Raw genomic sequence first — 13885 nt, 5'->3', positions numbered from 1 at the left:
TTAAATTATTAGACACTAAATCCTCAATACCTGAGTGATTTGAGATTACTTGTTTGAGAACTGGTTGCTTTGACGTTGACCAACCGTCGCACCGTAAAAGGAGGCTATAAAGGCAACGCTCAGGTAATCACCTATCAAACGAAGTCTAATCTCAAGATCGCAAGATTGGGATTGTCCTCCCATAAATCGGGATGAGATGCTTAAAAGTTGTACAAGGCCACTCGGAGAGCTAGAAACTGTGAAATGCATGGCCGTGCTCGGATGAATCATAGGCTATGATTATCTGTTTATTTGATCAGTTGAACTCTGAAACCGAGGAACACCTCTGGACATAATAAGGATGACAACTCTTACCTTATGTTCAAGAGCAAGCATCGAGCGACAAAGGAATTAGGAAATGCACACTTGTCCCTAAGGACAAGTGGGAGACTGAAGGAAATAATGCCCTTGGTCCAAGTATGCATTCTATGATAAGTCTAATAAATGCGGTTCAGTATTAATTAACAAGTTAATAATTCAGTGAGATCAAGTGAGCTGAATGCCTAGCTAGAGGCCGCTTCAGTTCAAGTGGAATTAATGATATTAATCCACAGCTTACTCTTGACTGAACCCGTAGGGTCACACAAATAGTACGTAAACGGATCAAGTATTTAATGGCATTAAATACTCCATCTATGAATATTCGGAACCGACGGATCTTGGTTTCAGTGGGAGCTAAGATCGTCACAGGCAAGAAATGAATACTCCGGAAACGATGATATTGCCGGAAACGGAAATATGGATCGTATCGGAAATATGAATATTATCCAAGTCGTAGATGTTGCCGGAAACGGAAACATGGTACGTATCGGAAAATATTATTGGAAATGGAAATATTACCAGAATCGGAAATATTGCCGGAAACGGAAATATTGTCAGAATCGGAAATATTACCGGAATCGGAAAATAATTCCGGAAACGGAAATATTAAATATTTGTTCGAAACGGAAATTAATTCCGGAATCGGAAATATTAAATATTGTTCGTATCGGAAATAAATTCCGGAACTGGAAATTTAATCGGAAGCGTATCGTACGAATTAGCATCGGACGAGGCTTGCCGGACGAAGGCCCAGCACGAAGCCGGGGCCATCGCCCAGCAAGCATGCGCGCCACAAGCCCAGCCAAAGCAGCGCCCAGGCCTACCGCAAGGCAGGCCCAGCGCGCGCCAAGAGGCCACGGCTGCGTGGGCCGTGCTGCGCGGGCTGCTGCTCGCACGCGCATGGGCAGCCCTTGTGGCTGCCGTGTGTGTGTGAGTTTGTGCTCATGCGTGATTCCTGAATCTACAAGAGTCAGTGTATGATTAAATTTCTATTCCTAATTGGATAAATTAATTAAATAGAATTCATGTAGGATTCTAATTCCAATTAATTCGTATCCTACTAGGATTACGATTCCTTTTCCATAACTCTATAAATAAAGGCCTAGGGGTCATAATTTATACACAAGTTTCAAAGTATTCAAAAGTGAGTTTTTTGAGAGAAAATTAAAACACACATCTTGCTCAAAAGTGCCGAAATTTTCTAGTACCTTAAGGGCGATTCTAGTTGGTCAATCTTAAGGCGGATCCGGACGTGCTGTGGACTATCTACGGAGGGACGGCACTTGGAGTCCTAAAGACTTGTTCTTGTTCGGTTCGGGCGCAGCTAGGGAGGGCACGCAACAAAGAGTATGCATCTAAATTATGCTATATGATTATGTGTAAATAATATGTTGTCCTGGGTTAATGGTTGTTTCCGCATGATTTATGTAATGTCATATGTATCATAACCTAACAATTAAGATCTGGTTACAAAGATCTTATAATATTGTTGTAGATTAAGTAATGGAATTTACTAAATCAAACACGAAAGACTCCATTGGAGATATTCGACCCATATGAATAAATCTAAGTAAATGATGTTTGAACTATGTATAAGAATTTACTAAGTTAAACATCAAAGAGTCTAAATGAGATTCTTAACCTATATTACATGTCAAAGAATTTAGCTGGATTCAGTATCTACTGAAATTGAATGAGCTAAAGTTACATGAATAGAATTCAATTGGGAATTATTCTGCAAAAGAATTTATCATGTATGATATAATATGAGGATCGCCAAAAACGTATCGTATGACTTTAGGCATGACGAACATATACCAATCTCTATTGATCTAAGTGAAGATCAACTAGATTGAGATCAAGAATACTTATGGTACTTGAAAAGGTACATAGGAATAGTTGTTGATTTAAGGAAATAAAGCTATGCTAAATATTGATGCTACACGCATAAACACTGGCAAAGGATCAAGCAAGACCCTTTGGAGTTAACCATTGATAAGGACGAGCTATAGAGCATCGTGTTTTGAAATGGCAACATGGATTGGAGACCATGAGTTGTTGCGTGGGAAATTAAAATATTAATTTCTATGTTCTAATATACATCGGGAAAGTATTCCACATATCTGTGAACTGCATGGATAAGTAAATCCAAACAAAGCATCACTAGCAACCTAAACAGTTGAAGTAAAAGTACTTATTGCCTAAGAAGCAATAAAACAGAGTTGTTTATATTAATGAGTTCTTCATTGAACTTGGGAAGATCACATGTTTGTTGACTTAATGGTTCTTCATTGCAAAATGCGTAGAACCACTATTGTAGCAAGAAAGACTAGATCACAAAATAAACATACTCAAAAGATCTTATCATCTATCTCGAAGAACATTCGATGAAAAGGATATTAAGATTGGCAAAGCATGATAACTAAACCTATGCAACAAGTGAGAAACAACACTCACATTGTGGCACTTGAAATCAAGCATAGCTTTGAATTCCATGAACTGTTTTAAAGATGGGTTTGAGGCCCATGGTTGTAAAACATTGGGGTTGAACATTTATCATATATGAAATGCATTTTCATATTCCATTTAATCTTGGTTTAGTATTAAATGATGAGTCCCTTCAATTTGACAATATATTCAAGATAGACTGTCAGGACCAGTCCTGTGACTAAGAAATGTCTATCAAGTGAACTTGAATGTCAAAAGTTGAAAAAGGTCCCTGGTCGGAGTTTTCTATAAAGATGGACGCATAGAAAACGTTAGACGACTAGAATACAAGATGACTAGTAGTTCTGTTTCTTGAACTATGTGGACATGGCAATGTCACAATCATTTGCATAGATACTTACTTTGGGAAGACTAGTATCAGACAGACCTATGAAACTTTACTGTAAGAGATGAAAATCTGTCATAAGTAAATTTCATTAAAATTATTAAACACTAAATCCTCAATACCTGAGTGATTTGAGATTACTTGTTTGAGAATTGGTTACTTTGACGTTGACCAACCGTCGCACCGTAAAAGGAGGCTATAAAGGCAACGCTCAGGTAATCACCTATCAAACGAAGTCTAATCTCAAGATCGCAAGATTGGGATTGTCCTCCCATAAATCGGGATGAGATGCTTAAAAGTTGTACAAGGCCACTCGGAGAGCTAGAAACTGTAAAGTGCATGGCCGTGCTCGGATGAATCATAGGTTATGATTATCTGTTTATTTGATCAGTTGAACTCTGAAACCGAGAAACACCTCTGGACATAATAAGGATGACAACTCTTACCTTATGTTCAAGAGCAAGCATCGAGCGACAAAGGAATTAGGAAATGCACACTTGTCCCTAAGGACAAGTGGGAGACTGAAGGAAATAATACCCTTGGTCCAAGTATGCATATAATGTTAAGTCTAATAAATGCGGTTTAGTATTAATTAAACAAGTTAATAATTTAGTGAGATCAAGTGAGCTGAATACCTAGCTAGAGGCCGCTTCAGTTCAAGTGGAATTAATGATATTAAATTCACAGCTTACTCTTGACTGAACCCGTAGGGTCACACAAATAGTACGTAAACGGATCAAGTATTTAATGGCATTAAATACTCCATCTATGGATATTCGGAATCGACGGATCTCGGTTCAGTGGGAGCTAAGATCGTCAAAGGCAAGAAATGAATACTCCGGAAACGATGATATTGCCGGAAATGGAAATATGGATCGTATCGGAAATATAAATATTATCCAAGTCGTAGATGTTGCCGGAAACGGAAACATGGTACGTATCGAAAAATATTAATGGAAATGGAAATATTGCCGGAATCGGAAATATTGCCGGAAACGGAAATATTGTCTGAATCGGAAATATTATCGGAATCGGAAAATAATTCCGGAAACGGAAATATTAAATATTTGTTCGAAACGGAAATTAATTCCGGAATCGGAAATGTTAAATATTGTTCGTATCGGAAATGAATTCCGGAATCGGGAAATTAATCGGAAGCGCGTCGTACGAATTAGCATCGGACGAGCTTACTAGACGAAGGCCCAACACGAAGCAAAGCCCACGTCCAGCAAGGGAAACGCGCGCCACAACACGCCAGCCCAAGGCTGCGCCAGGCCCACCATAAGGCAGGCCCATCGCGCCCAAGGCTGCGGCAGTTGTGGGCTCCGTGGCAATTGGGCTGCGTTGCTCGGGCTGTGCGCGGGCGCGCATGGCGCCCCTCGTGGGCTGCTGTGCGTGCGTGTGTGTTTGTGTTCACATACGAAACCTAAGGCGTATAGGATTCGTTTAATTATTAAATTCCTAATCCTAAAAGATAAATTAATTAAATAAGAGTTCTACTAGGATTCTAATTTAATTAATTCGTATCCTAATAGGATTCCAATTCTCTTTCCATACCCCTATAAATATGTGGCCTGAGTTCACAATTTATAACGAGTTTTCAAGTATTTAAAGTGACATTTTTAAGAGCAAAAATTCAGTAATATTATTGCCCTATAATACCCGAAAATTATAGTACCTTAAGGGCGATTCTAGTTGGTCAATCTTAAGGCGGATCCGGACGTGCTGTGGACTATCTACGGAGGGACGACACTTGGAGTCCTAAAGACTTGTTCTTGTTCGGTTCGGGCGCAGCTAGGGAGGGCACGCTACAAAGTGTATGCATCTAAATTATGCTATATGATTATGTGTAAATAATATGTTTCCTGGCATTATGGTTTTTCCGCATGATTTATGTTTATTCATATGTATCATAACCTAACAGCCTTTAGGTTGGGAGAAAGAAAAGTGAAACTCTAAAGAAGTGTCTTTTATTCCACTTTCCATATAATTTTTGGAACCTAACACAATACTCTCCGTTTCAGATTAGTTGTTACACTTTCCTTTTTCGTCTAAATTAGGAATGACTCCACAATTATTATATTGTATCTCTTTTTTCACTAACTAGATTTTTTCCCGTGCGATGCACGGTTCTATTAAATTGTTATGTTTAAATAAAACTCCTATGTATATACCAATTTTATATATTAGATTAGATTAGTTTTTTATTTTGCATTGAATTTCATTTTATATTTTTTTAATTATGAGAGTGTTTGTTTTTGGATGAAATTATATATGCGTAATATTAATAATTAATTAATAAAAATATCTACGTGGCACTCAAATTTTTTAATTCAAAATTTATTTTAATATGTTATTTTTCATTGGCCGATACCATTAGAATTCCTACGTGGCGCTCTAATATTGGATTAATGTTTGATTTTAAATTGAATTTTATTTATGTTATTTTAGATTAGTGTTTGATTTTAATTGAATTTTATTTTAACTTTATTTTTAATTATTAGAGTTTGATTTTAGATGGAGTTGTATATATTTTTAATTAATTAATTAAAATATCTACGTGGCACCTAATTAATTATCTACGTGGCAATCGATTTTTTTAATTCAAAAATAAATTAGAAATCTTATTTTTCATTGGCCGAAACCATTAGTAATCCTACGTGGCGTTCTAATATTATTTCAGCAAATATGCCTCCTTTATATATATATATATATATTAGATCTTTTTTGTCCCCACACCCTTCCTCATTCAATTAAAAAATACACCACTAACTTATATCATATCTATTTTTTCAATAAAAATAACAATTGATAAAAAAAAATAAAAAAAGTTATCACCTAAAACTTTATGCAAAGGTAAGTTTAACAAATAATTTGGGAAGGGGGTAGGTTTTTTCTCTTTTTCCTTCCGATTCCCCAGCAAGCAGGTTTGCCTCAAATTCTTTGACCAACTTGAATTTAAATTCCAACGGAAAGAAGGATCAATTCACTCTTTCATACAAAAAATTCAATGCTCAATTGAAATCCCTAAAAATGGGAATTCACAATTCCCCTTCTCTCTCTCTCCAACCTGCCGATGAACAACCTCACATCATCACCACCGTTCATCACACTCCCTCTCTTAACCCACCACCACCTGAAACCCCTTCTCAGCCATGCGATTTCCCCTCGAAACCCCAAACCAGCGGCTTGAAAGTATCCCGGAAGATCAAGAAACGTGCCCTTGATGAAACCTCCTCTGCTTCGTCGTCTTCTTCAATTCAAAGAAGAATTCGAATTCCTAATAAACGCAGAAACCCTAGGTTTTCTGTTCGTCGTAGCGCCTCCGATGTCGAAGCCATTGCTTTCCCTCTTGGGATGTCGATTGCCGCTGTTTTGGCTCAGGTATGCTTCGATTTCTATATTCAAGTTTTAATTTTGATCGAGTTTGTAGTTTCTTTTTTCAAATATATAGTTTCTTTGATTAAAATTTTATATATTTGATGTAATTGACGTTTTGAAGTTCATAGTTTCATTTTAAATATTTGCAGTGTATGAAGTTTGGATTTTGTTTGGATTGTGATTTGGTTTTGGCTGGATTCTGATGTGTGTGAGTTAAATTAATTTTATGAATGGACATTGATTAGTGGCTATGACTTAGAGTGCACACGTACCGTTATCGCATTCTCTAATTGTGGAAGTTACTTGGATCTTGAAAATTAATGCTTGTAAATGAAGTTGAATTCGTTGATTTGCAGCATTCGTTCTATTGCATTCATTAATTGCATTGCTTTGACAAGAAATCATGTTGAAGGGCTGGAGGAAAATTTCGAATTTGTATCCTTGCTTTGTTGATAAGTTGTTGTGTATGGGTTAATCCACTATCTTTATAATATGTTGGCATATGTTATTGATATGATCCCTCCGTCCCAAAATTATATCGGATTTTAAGAAAAGTGGAATTAAGTGTGTGGAAACGTGAAATATAGTACATTGATGATGAAAAAGTAGAATATAGTACATATAAAAAAGAATAAAGTACATGGGGAAGAGAAAATAGTACATGTTAAAAGGAAGAAAGTACATTTTATTTTTGTTTTGTGGTCCCAAATGAGGGTAACATGGGAAATTTTTTGTGTTTAAATAAGGAAATAGGACTATAATTATGAAATGCCCGATTTGGAAAACAGGACTATAATTTTGGGACGGAGGGAGTATAAAGAGGCTCAATTGATTTCTCCATGATTCAGCAGCTGTACTTTGTTTCCTTGATGTAGTCATTTCTGCAATAGTGAAATAGCGACTCACCACTTGTTTGACTTTTCCCTTCTGCCCCTTTGACATAAGGAGAAGTGGAAAACCACAATAGTTTCTCCTCCTACGCGTTCCCTACTCCCCTTTGACATAAGGAGAAGTGGAAAACAACAATAATTTGCTAAGATCTGTTATCATGATTGATGACATTATCATTTCCTCGAATGCAATATAATTCCTTTTGCAAGTTTAATAAGTTATTTCACTTCAATGATTTTCTTCTTTTACAAATAACCAAGATCATACTCCAGAAGATAGTTTTTGAGGATCGTTTGTATGGTGAATGCAAGTATGTCGATGTTAATTGAACCTTGTCTTAGCTTTAAGATAGACGGGTGGTCATTGGAGACCCGTATTCAGACCCTCGTTCCAATTATCTGAATGAAGCCATTTTTGCACGCTAAATGTGCTGGAAAATTTTGTACTTTACATATTTGTTTGATCAGTGAAGCCTGTAATTTTCCTCTGTTTCTTTAATAGGTTCACTTTGTTGGTTGTCTGCTTTTATTGCATGGATTATTTTGATACTTTCTTTAGATATTTTCTGTTGCACATTATGATACAAAAATTTCAAATAAAACTCGAGTATGTGTTCCTATACTGGCCAAAGTTAGAACCTTTTCCTATATCCTTCTCTTGGGTGAGATACTTTATCGCAAATGTATAATTACGTGAATTGTATCCGGTACACCCCACCTCTTTAAAAATAAATACGAAGTACTACGTATAAAATTAGCAAAGCAGGTTTATCTTATTGGATTCTCTGGGACCTCTTAAATTTGGATGTTTTAATGGTTTTATATATTCTGAAATTATTATTTTACTCTTTAAAGATCTGTGATGGTCTATCTCTAAACCAACTAAATCTGTGATTGGAGAATTTGCAGTGGTGCATAGTGCACCTATGATTAGGCAGGTTCAAATCCTTGTAAATTGACTCTGAGAAGATATTAATACAGGATCAAGTTGTAAATTGTGTGTCTATTGCATATCTGATCAACCATGTGAAACTTTATAAATAAGCTTTTCTAGATGGAATTATTAGACGAGTCAACTATTTTGAAGTTTTGAATCCTTTTAGTGATGGTATGGTGTTTTACATACTAGAATTATTTCTACAGCTTTGGGTGACTCGAAAAAGTTGGCCTATAGCATTTTGTTATATACTTGAATTGTATTATATTGCTTGTTTGTACAATTGTACTTCTATTGATCTAGCTGTTGCTTTCAGATTTTGGAGAAGAAGGACTTGACGACTGAGAATGTTTCCATTGATCATCTGGCGATGGTAACTTACTGATTTTTTTTAGAAGTTCTACTTTCTATTGGAACACTTTTTTAAGTTTATCCACCACTTTTACAATTATTCTAGGCCTTTTTTTAAAGTAATGCTGTCTTTCTTTAATTTTGTGAATCCTTGTTCTTTACCACCTAATTTTCTATACAGTCTGATATAGGCACTGGATCCAAAAGTGTCTATGGACCAAGGGACTTGTTATTGAAGTTAAATCATATAAGTTCCATTTGTTGTTTTCAAAGGTGTGCACCGGTTGTTCTCACAGCCTCTACACATCTCATTGATTTTATCAATTGCTTGTCGTTTATAAAATGACTTATGTGGCTCCCAATCTCTTTATAATTCAGATCTGTACTTCAGCTGTGAGGGAATCTTTAACCAATGTAAGCCACTCAACCTAGAGCTGAATTCTTATGTACTGGAGTTGGTGTGCTTCCTCAGGACATTCAATTATGGATATGTTCTTTTGTTCCTTGATTTTTGGCAACCAGGTATTTGGCGACAAGTTTGATGCTTTTGCAAGAAACTTCGAGAAATCTTTTGGAAGTACCCTCAGCACTCTGACTTTGATAAATAACTCATCTATAGACAATAAAGATGATCACGTTAGGAATAACATTGTTGGCGATTGTATTTCTGATGCAACCCAATCCATCTCCTTTAACAAAGGAGATTGTTCCGCAAGAAGTAGTGATGTTATAGAGGATTGCAGAAGATCAATAAATGGCGCTACTGGGCCTCAGCGTCGTATAAAAATGGTTGAAGAGGTAGAAGATATTCAGTCAGCAGACTCTAGGATTCAGGAGCGTTCCCTGCAAGGGCGTATAAGCTCACAAATTGTTGTTTCAAATATGGGAAATCACTTGAGCAACTATTCAGTGCTCAGTACCATTGAGAAATCTGTTGTTGAGCAGACGCGTGCAAATGACCTAAAGAGCGTTGAAATAGGTCTAATTATGAAAAAGTTGCGGCTGAAGGAAACTCAACTGGCTCTTAATTCTGATTTGAATTTGTTGGAGAGATGTAAATTGTCTCTAGGAATTTCAAGAACATCCTTCAAAGTCGAGAAGTTTAAGAATCAATTGGAAGAGACAAGACATAGTGAGCTCCTCAGAACATGTGCAGACTTTCTTGTTGCTGATTTGCTTATAATGTCAGGGTGCCTTTGCTATGGAGTGTATGCCTTTTCATATGACAATCTTCGCCAACTCAGCAGATCATGTTCTGCTTCCGAGGTATGGAAAACCTGTCTATTGACAAGCTAGCTTTTAGCAAATTTAGCCATATAGACTTGGTTCTGGATTACTGTTTGAAAGGTCAAAAGTCAGGATGGTTTGACTTTATAATGTCATTCCAATTTTGAATCGAGCTAGAATAACACGGCCTCATTCTTTTGTCTTAGGTGTCCAAGTCCTGGTGGATCCCGAAACCAATGGCCTCATTTAATTCAGGCCTCCAGACCCTGAGGTGTGAGGTTCAAGTATACAGCAGGATACTTTTTGGTTTGCTGATGATTTTAGCAATCGCATATATTCTTATCCAACGCTCTGAAATTTCGAGACAAGCCATGCCAATCACTTTTCTAATACTGCTTTTAGGGGTTGGCTGTGGTTTTGCTGGAAAGCTTTGTGTAGATACTTTAGGAGGTGATGGATATCAGTGGCTCATATACTGGGAAGTTATATGCATATTGCACTTCTTCATCAATGTTTTCACGCCTTTCTTATTTTATATCCTTAACGGGCCCATCCAAGTATCTCAAGAGAAAAAGTCTCGCTCCATCTTCCCGTTTTGGATAAGGCGCTGGTTGTTCTATATCATTCTCATTTTGATTCCACTTTGTTGTGGTCTTTTGCCTTTCGCGAGCCCAAGAACATGGTGGGGAGAGCACTTCTCGAAATTGATCAGAAATCATATGTTAGCTGCCTATGATGACGCTTATGGTGACGGGAATGATTTCCCCGATCATAGTGCAGGTGAACTGTGATTTTTTTGGGTTTCTACTCAGTTCGAGTGTTTTCTTGTTGTAATATATATGTTGCAGGGGTATGTTATATTACATCTGTATCTATTAGAAGTATTATTTTATTTGTTAAGGCAGTTTTCTTGTCTTATTGATCTTTATGGGTTAATATGTATGTTCAAGCACAATGTAGACTAACGATAATAAATTTGCAATTATTATGGTAGTTTCCTTCCTTCAGATTTGCAGTGGTTCATCTGTAATGTGTTTGAAAGTGTTGCAAATAGTTGGTGGCCTGGTCCTACAAGATTCAACTAGGGAAATGCTTAAAGGTTCTCCGTTTATGGAATATTATGTGGAAAAACTAGTTCTACTAAATACTTGGTATGACGTACAAAGCCAGAAATAACCCAAGTTACCATTGAAAAATAATGATAAAAGTAATTTATATTTGGAAAATTAGCTAAGTACAAGGCCAGAAATAACCCAAGATACCTTTAGCAGCTCTGCTATTAACAGTACCACTTATCGATTGATTCTAAATAATCTAGCCTTTGCCTAGTGTCTTCACTTAACATGTTATTTTACCGGTGACCTGCTGAGACTTGTCAATGAATCAATGTTGACTTTTTTTTCCCTCCTAAACCCAATTACTCACTCACCAATCGTACAATCTCTTTCATCTCTCTCCACTCTCCTCTGTACACTGAAACGTCGCCATTGTTATGGAAGCTTGAAGAAGAGAGTTTTTGCGCAATTAGGAAGCAGCAATTGGGGAGAACAACAAGAAAAACAAAGCCATAACTGAGAATTGAAGCAGACTTCGCAAAATTGTAAGTCTCAGAAACCCTAAAATGCGAATTTCAAAATTTTAATGTTATTTCTGTAATTCTTGCAATCAATATGTTTATTATAGCGAATTTATCATGAATGTTGTGGTTAATTGGTTTGTTGTATTTTTTGAGTTTAATTTTGAGTTTGATTTTGCGATTGATTTTGCGATTTTTTTTTGCAAATTGAATGTTGTGGTTATTTGGTTGTGTTTGAATGAGTTGTTGTACTTGGTAAAATTGATTAAATATGAACCGTAATTGGTAGGTATAAAATGAGTGTGGATGCAGAAGTGACTTTGAAGTTTTTTCATGAATGGTTGTTTAAGGAGCAGAAAAATGGGGTAGTTTATCTAGGAGGAAAGATTAGGACTTTTGAAGTTGATCTTGATGAGCAATGTTGGGTTTTGGCTTGTTGATTTAGCAAAGAAATGTGGGGAGGGAAGTTACCAAAAAATCGAACAAGTTTTTACATGGTTCCCGGGAAGAACTTGACTAATGGTTTAAGAAGGGTGTATAGTGATACAGAGGTATTGGAGATGACTTCTTATGCCCAAAAGAACATATGCATTGATTTGTATGTGTTACATGGTGTTGACACACCAATAATTCTTCCAATTGAACCTGTTGAGCTGTAAGCTGCTCTTCAGAGAGTTCACCCACCAAAAACAACCACCCCTCCACCAAAAACAACCACCACTCCACTAAAAAAACCCACCTCTGAAATGGCCACCACTCCACCTACAAAGAAAAGCAGACCCAAGAAGTTAACTCCAAGATAATTCCAACCACAAAGAAGCAGCCCCAGGTTTAAAAAGGTCATTAATTATTAAAGTGGGCTCCACAAAGATTCTGCTGCTGAGTCACAAGGCAATGTGGTCCAACAAGAAGTTGTGAGTCAGCAAGCATGACACAACCACCATTAAGTCAAACACAATCACAATCTCAACCACAAAACCCTACTAAAGCAGACAACTTCTCAACCCAACCCCCAACTCAAACACAAACTCAAACACATCCAGATCTTCACACCAACCAACTTGATTTGCACATCCAAGCTAGGTCCCAGTTAACTGAAGTTCCGGAGGATTATACTTGGTATGATGAGAGGCGAGAAAGTCCTCTGAAATGGGATGAATTAATTGGCACTTCAGGTTCAGATACAGATGTAGAATCAGATCCAGACTACTCAGGTGAAGCTGTAGTTGATGAGGATGGATACCAACAAGGGTTTGAGGATGAGGTTGTTGAGTTTGAAGAAGATGAAGAGTGTGATGATGAGCTTGCTGGTGAAGGATCCAGTGATGATGACGATGAAGCTAGAACAGTAAGATAGAGGGTAAAAAATTGTCAAACCAGATTGTTTGATCTTGTACAACAATTGCTTTGAGGAGATTATCGTTGCGTGTTTATGTTTTCTTTGAGGAGATTTAATTCTAATATGTGAAACAATTTTTGTTGATTATTTGCCATTTTCAACCCTTTTTTCTCCTTTTCATGTTAATAATGAGATACATTCAAAAAATAAAATTAGTAATGAGATATCACGGAAAGTAACTATTGCGTAACAATATTTAGTTTTTTAATAAAACACACACACAACTTGTTATATGAATACGACGATAATTTCTTTGGTATGTAATTTTCCTTTGTTACAATCATCAACTGGATTTTCAGTTAAAAGTTGAACCGTAAAATAATTAATGAGTTATATGACAACAATAGATTGAGAATTACGCGCACACAAGAGAGGGATTATCAAAATGAGTTGAACATACGATGTCTATTCCCGCCCCGATACAAAGTCCGGCTAATAAAGAAATCTAGAAATGATACTTTATTTCATTATATCAACAGGGATTTGCAAGAAAGCCATAATTTAACACCATCAGCCATCAAACATTGTAACTGATGACTATGAAACAATATTTTGTGAGATTGAATCTAGTCTAATTATTTATTATGAGTTATTAATCTGACATGTAAAAAGTGGATGTTTTAATTGGGCTTGGACAATCTTGCAGTTACTTCTCTAACCAACTTGGCTGCAACCATTGCTGCCATACCACCAGTAGTGTCCCTCTGTGGATTGAATTCAACGACATCTGCAACCACGATATCACCTCAATGACATTCGCAACCAAGATATCACCTTGCGGATTGTGCGGGATACTGAGAACATCGCGAAAATACAGGCCTCCGGACTCAAAGTGAGACACACCGTGTGCAAATGCAGGATCAAGACATCCACATGGATTGATATATAGGACACCCTTCACTCCCTCACCTAGTTTCTGAAACAATTATTT

General features: G+C 36.7%; 1 protein-coding gene across 1 annotated transcript; it reads left to right on the top strand.

The window, feature by feature from the left end:
- The first annotated feature begins 6126 nt into the window (after positions 1-6126).
- LOC110787257 (protein CPR-5) lies at positions 6127-10986 on the top strand. Its single transcript, XM_021991845.2, has 5 exons — positions 6127-6577; positions 8718-8774; positions 9131-9166; positions 9275-10018; positions 10186-10986. The coding sequence occupies exons 1-5, from the start codon at positions 6227-6229 to the stop codon at positions 10768-10770; spliced, it is 1773 nt and encodes a 590-aa protein (XP_021847537.1). The 5' UTR covers positions 6127-6226; the 3' UTR covers positions 10771-10986.
- Positions 10987-13885: the final 2899 nt, after the last annotated feature.

The sequence above is a fragment of the Spinacia oleracea genome, chromosome 3 (genome assembly GCF_020520425.1).
Source record: "Spinacia oleracea cultivar Varoflay chromosome 3, BTI_SOV_V1, whole genome shotgun sequence".
Classification (NCBI taxonomy): domain Eukaryota; kingdom Viridiplantae; phylum Streptophyta; class Magnoliopsida; order Caryophyllales; family Amaranthaceae; genus Spinacia; species Spinacia oleracea.
Note: the sequence above shows the minus strand (reverse complement) of the source record. Positions and strands in the feature narration are given on the sequence as shown.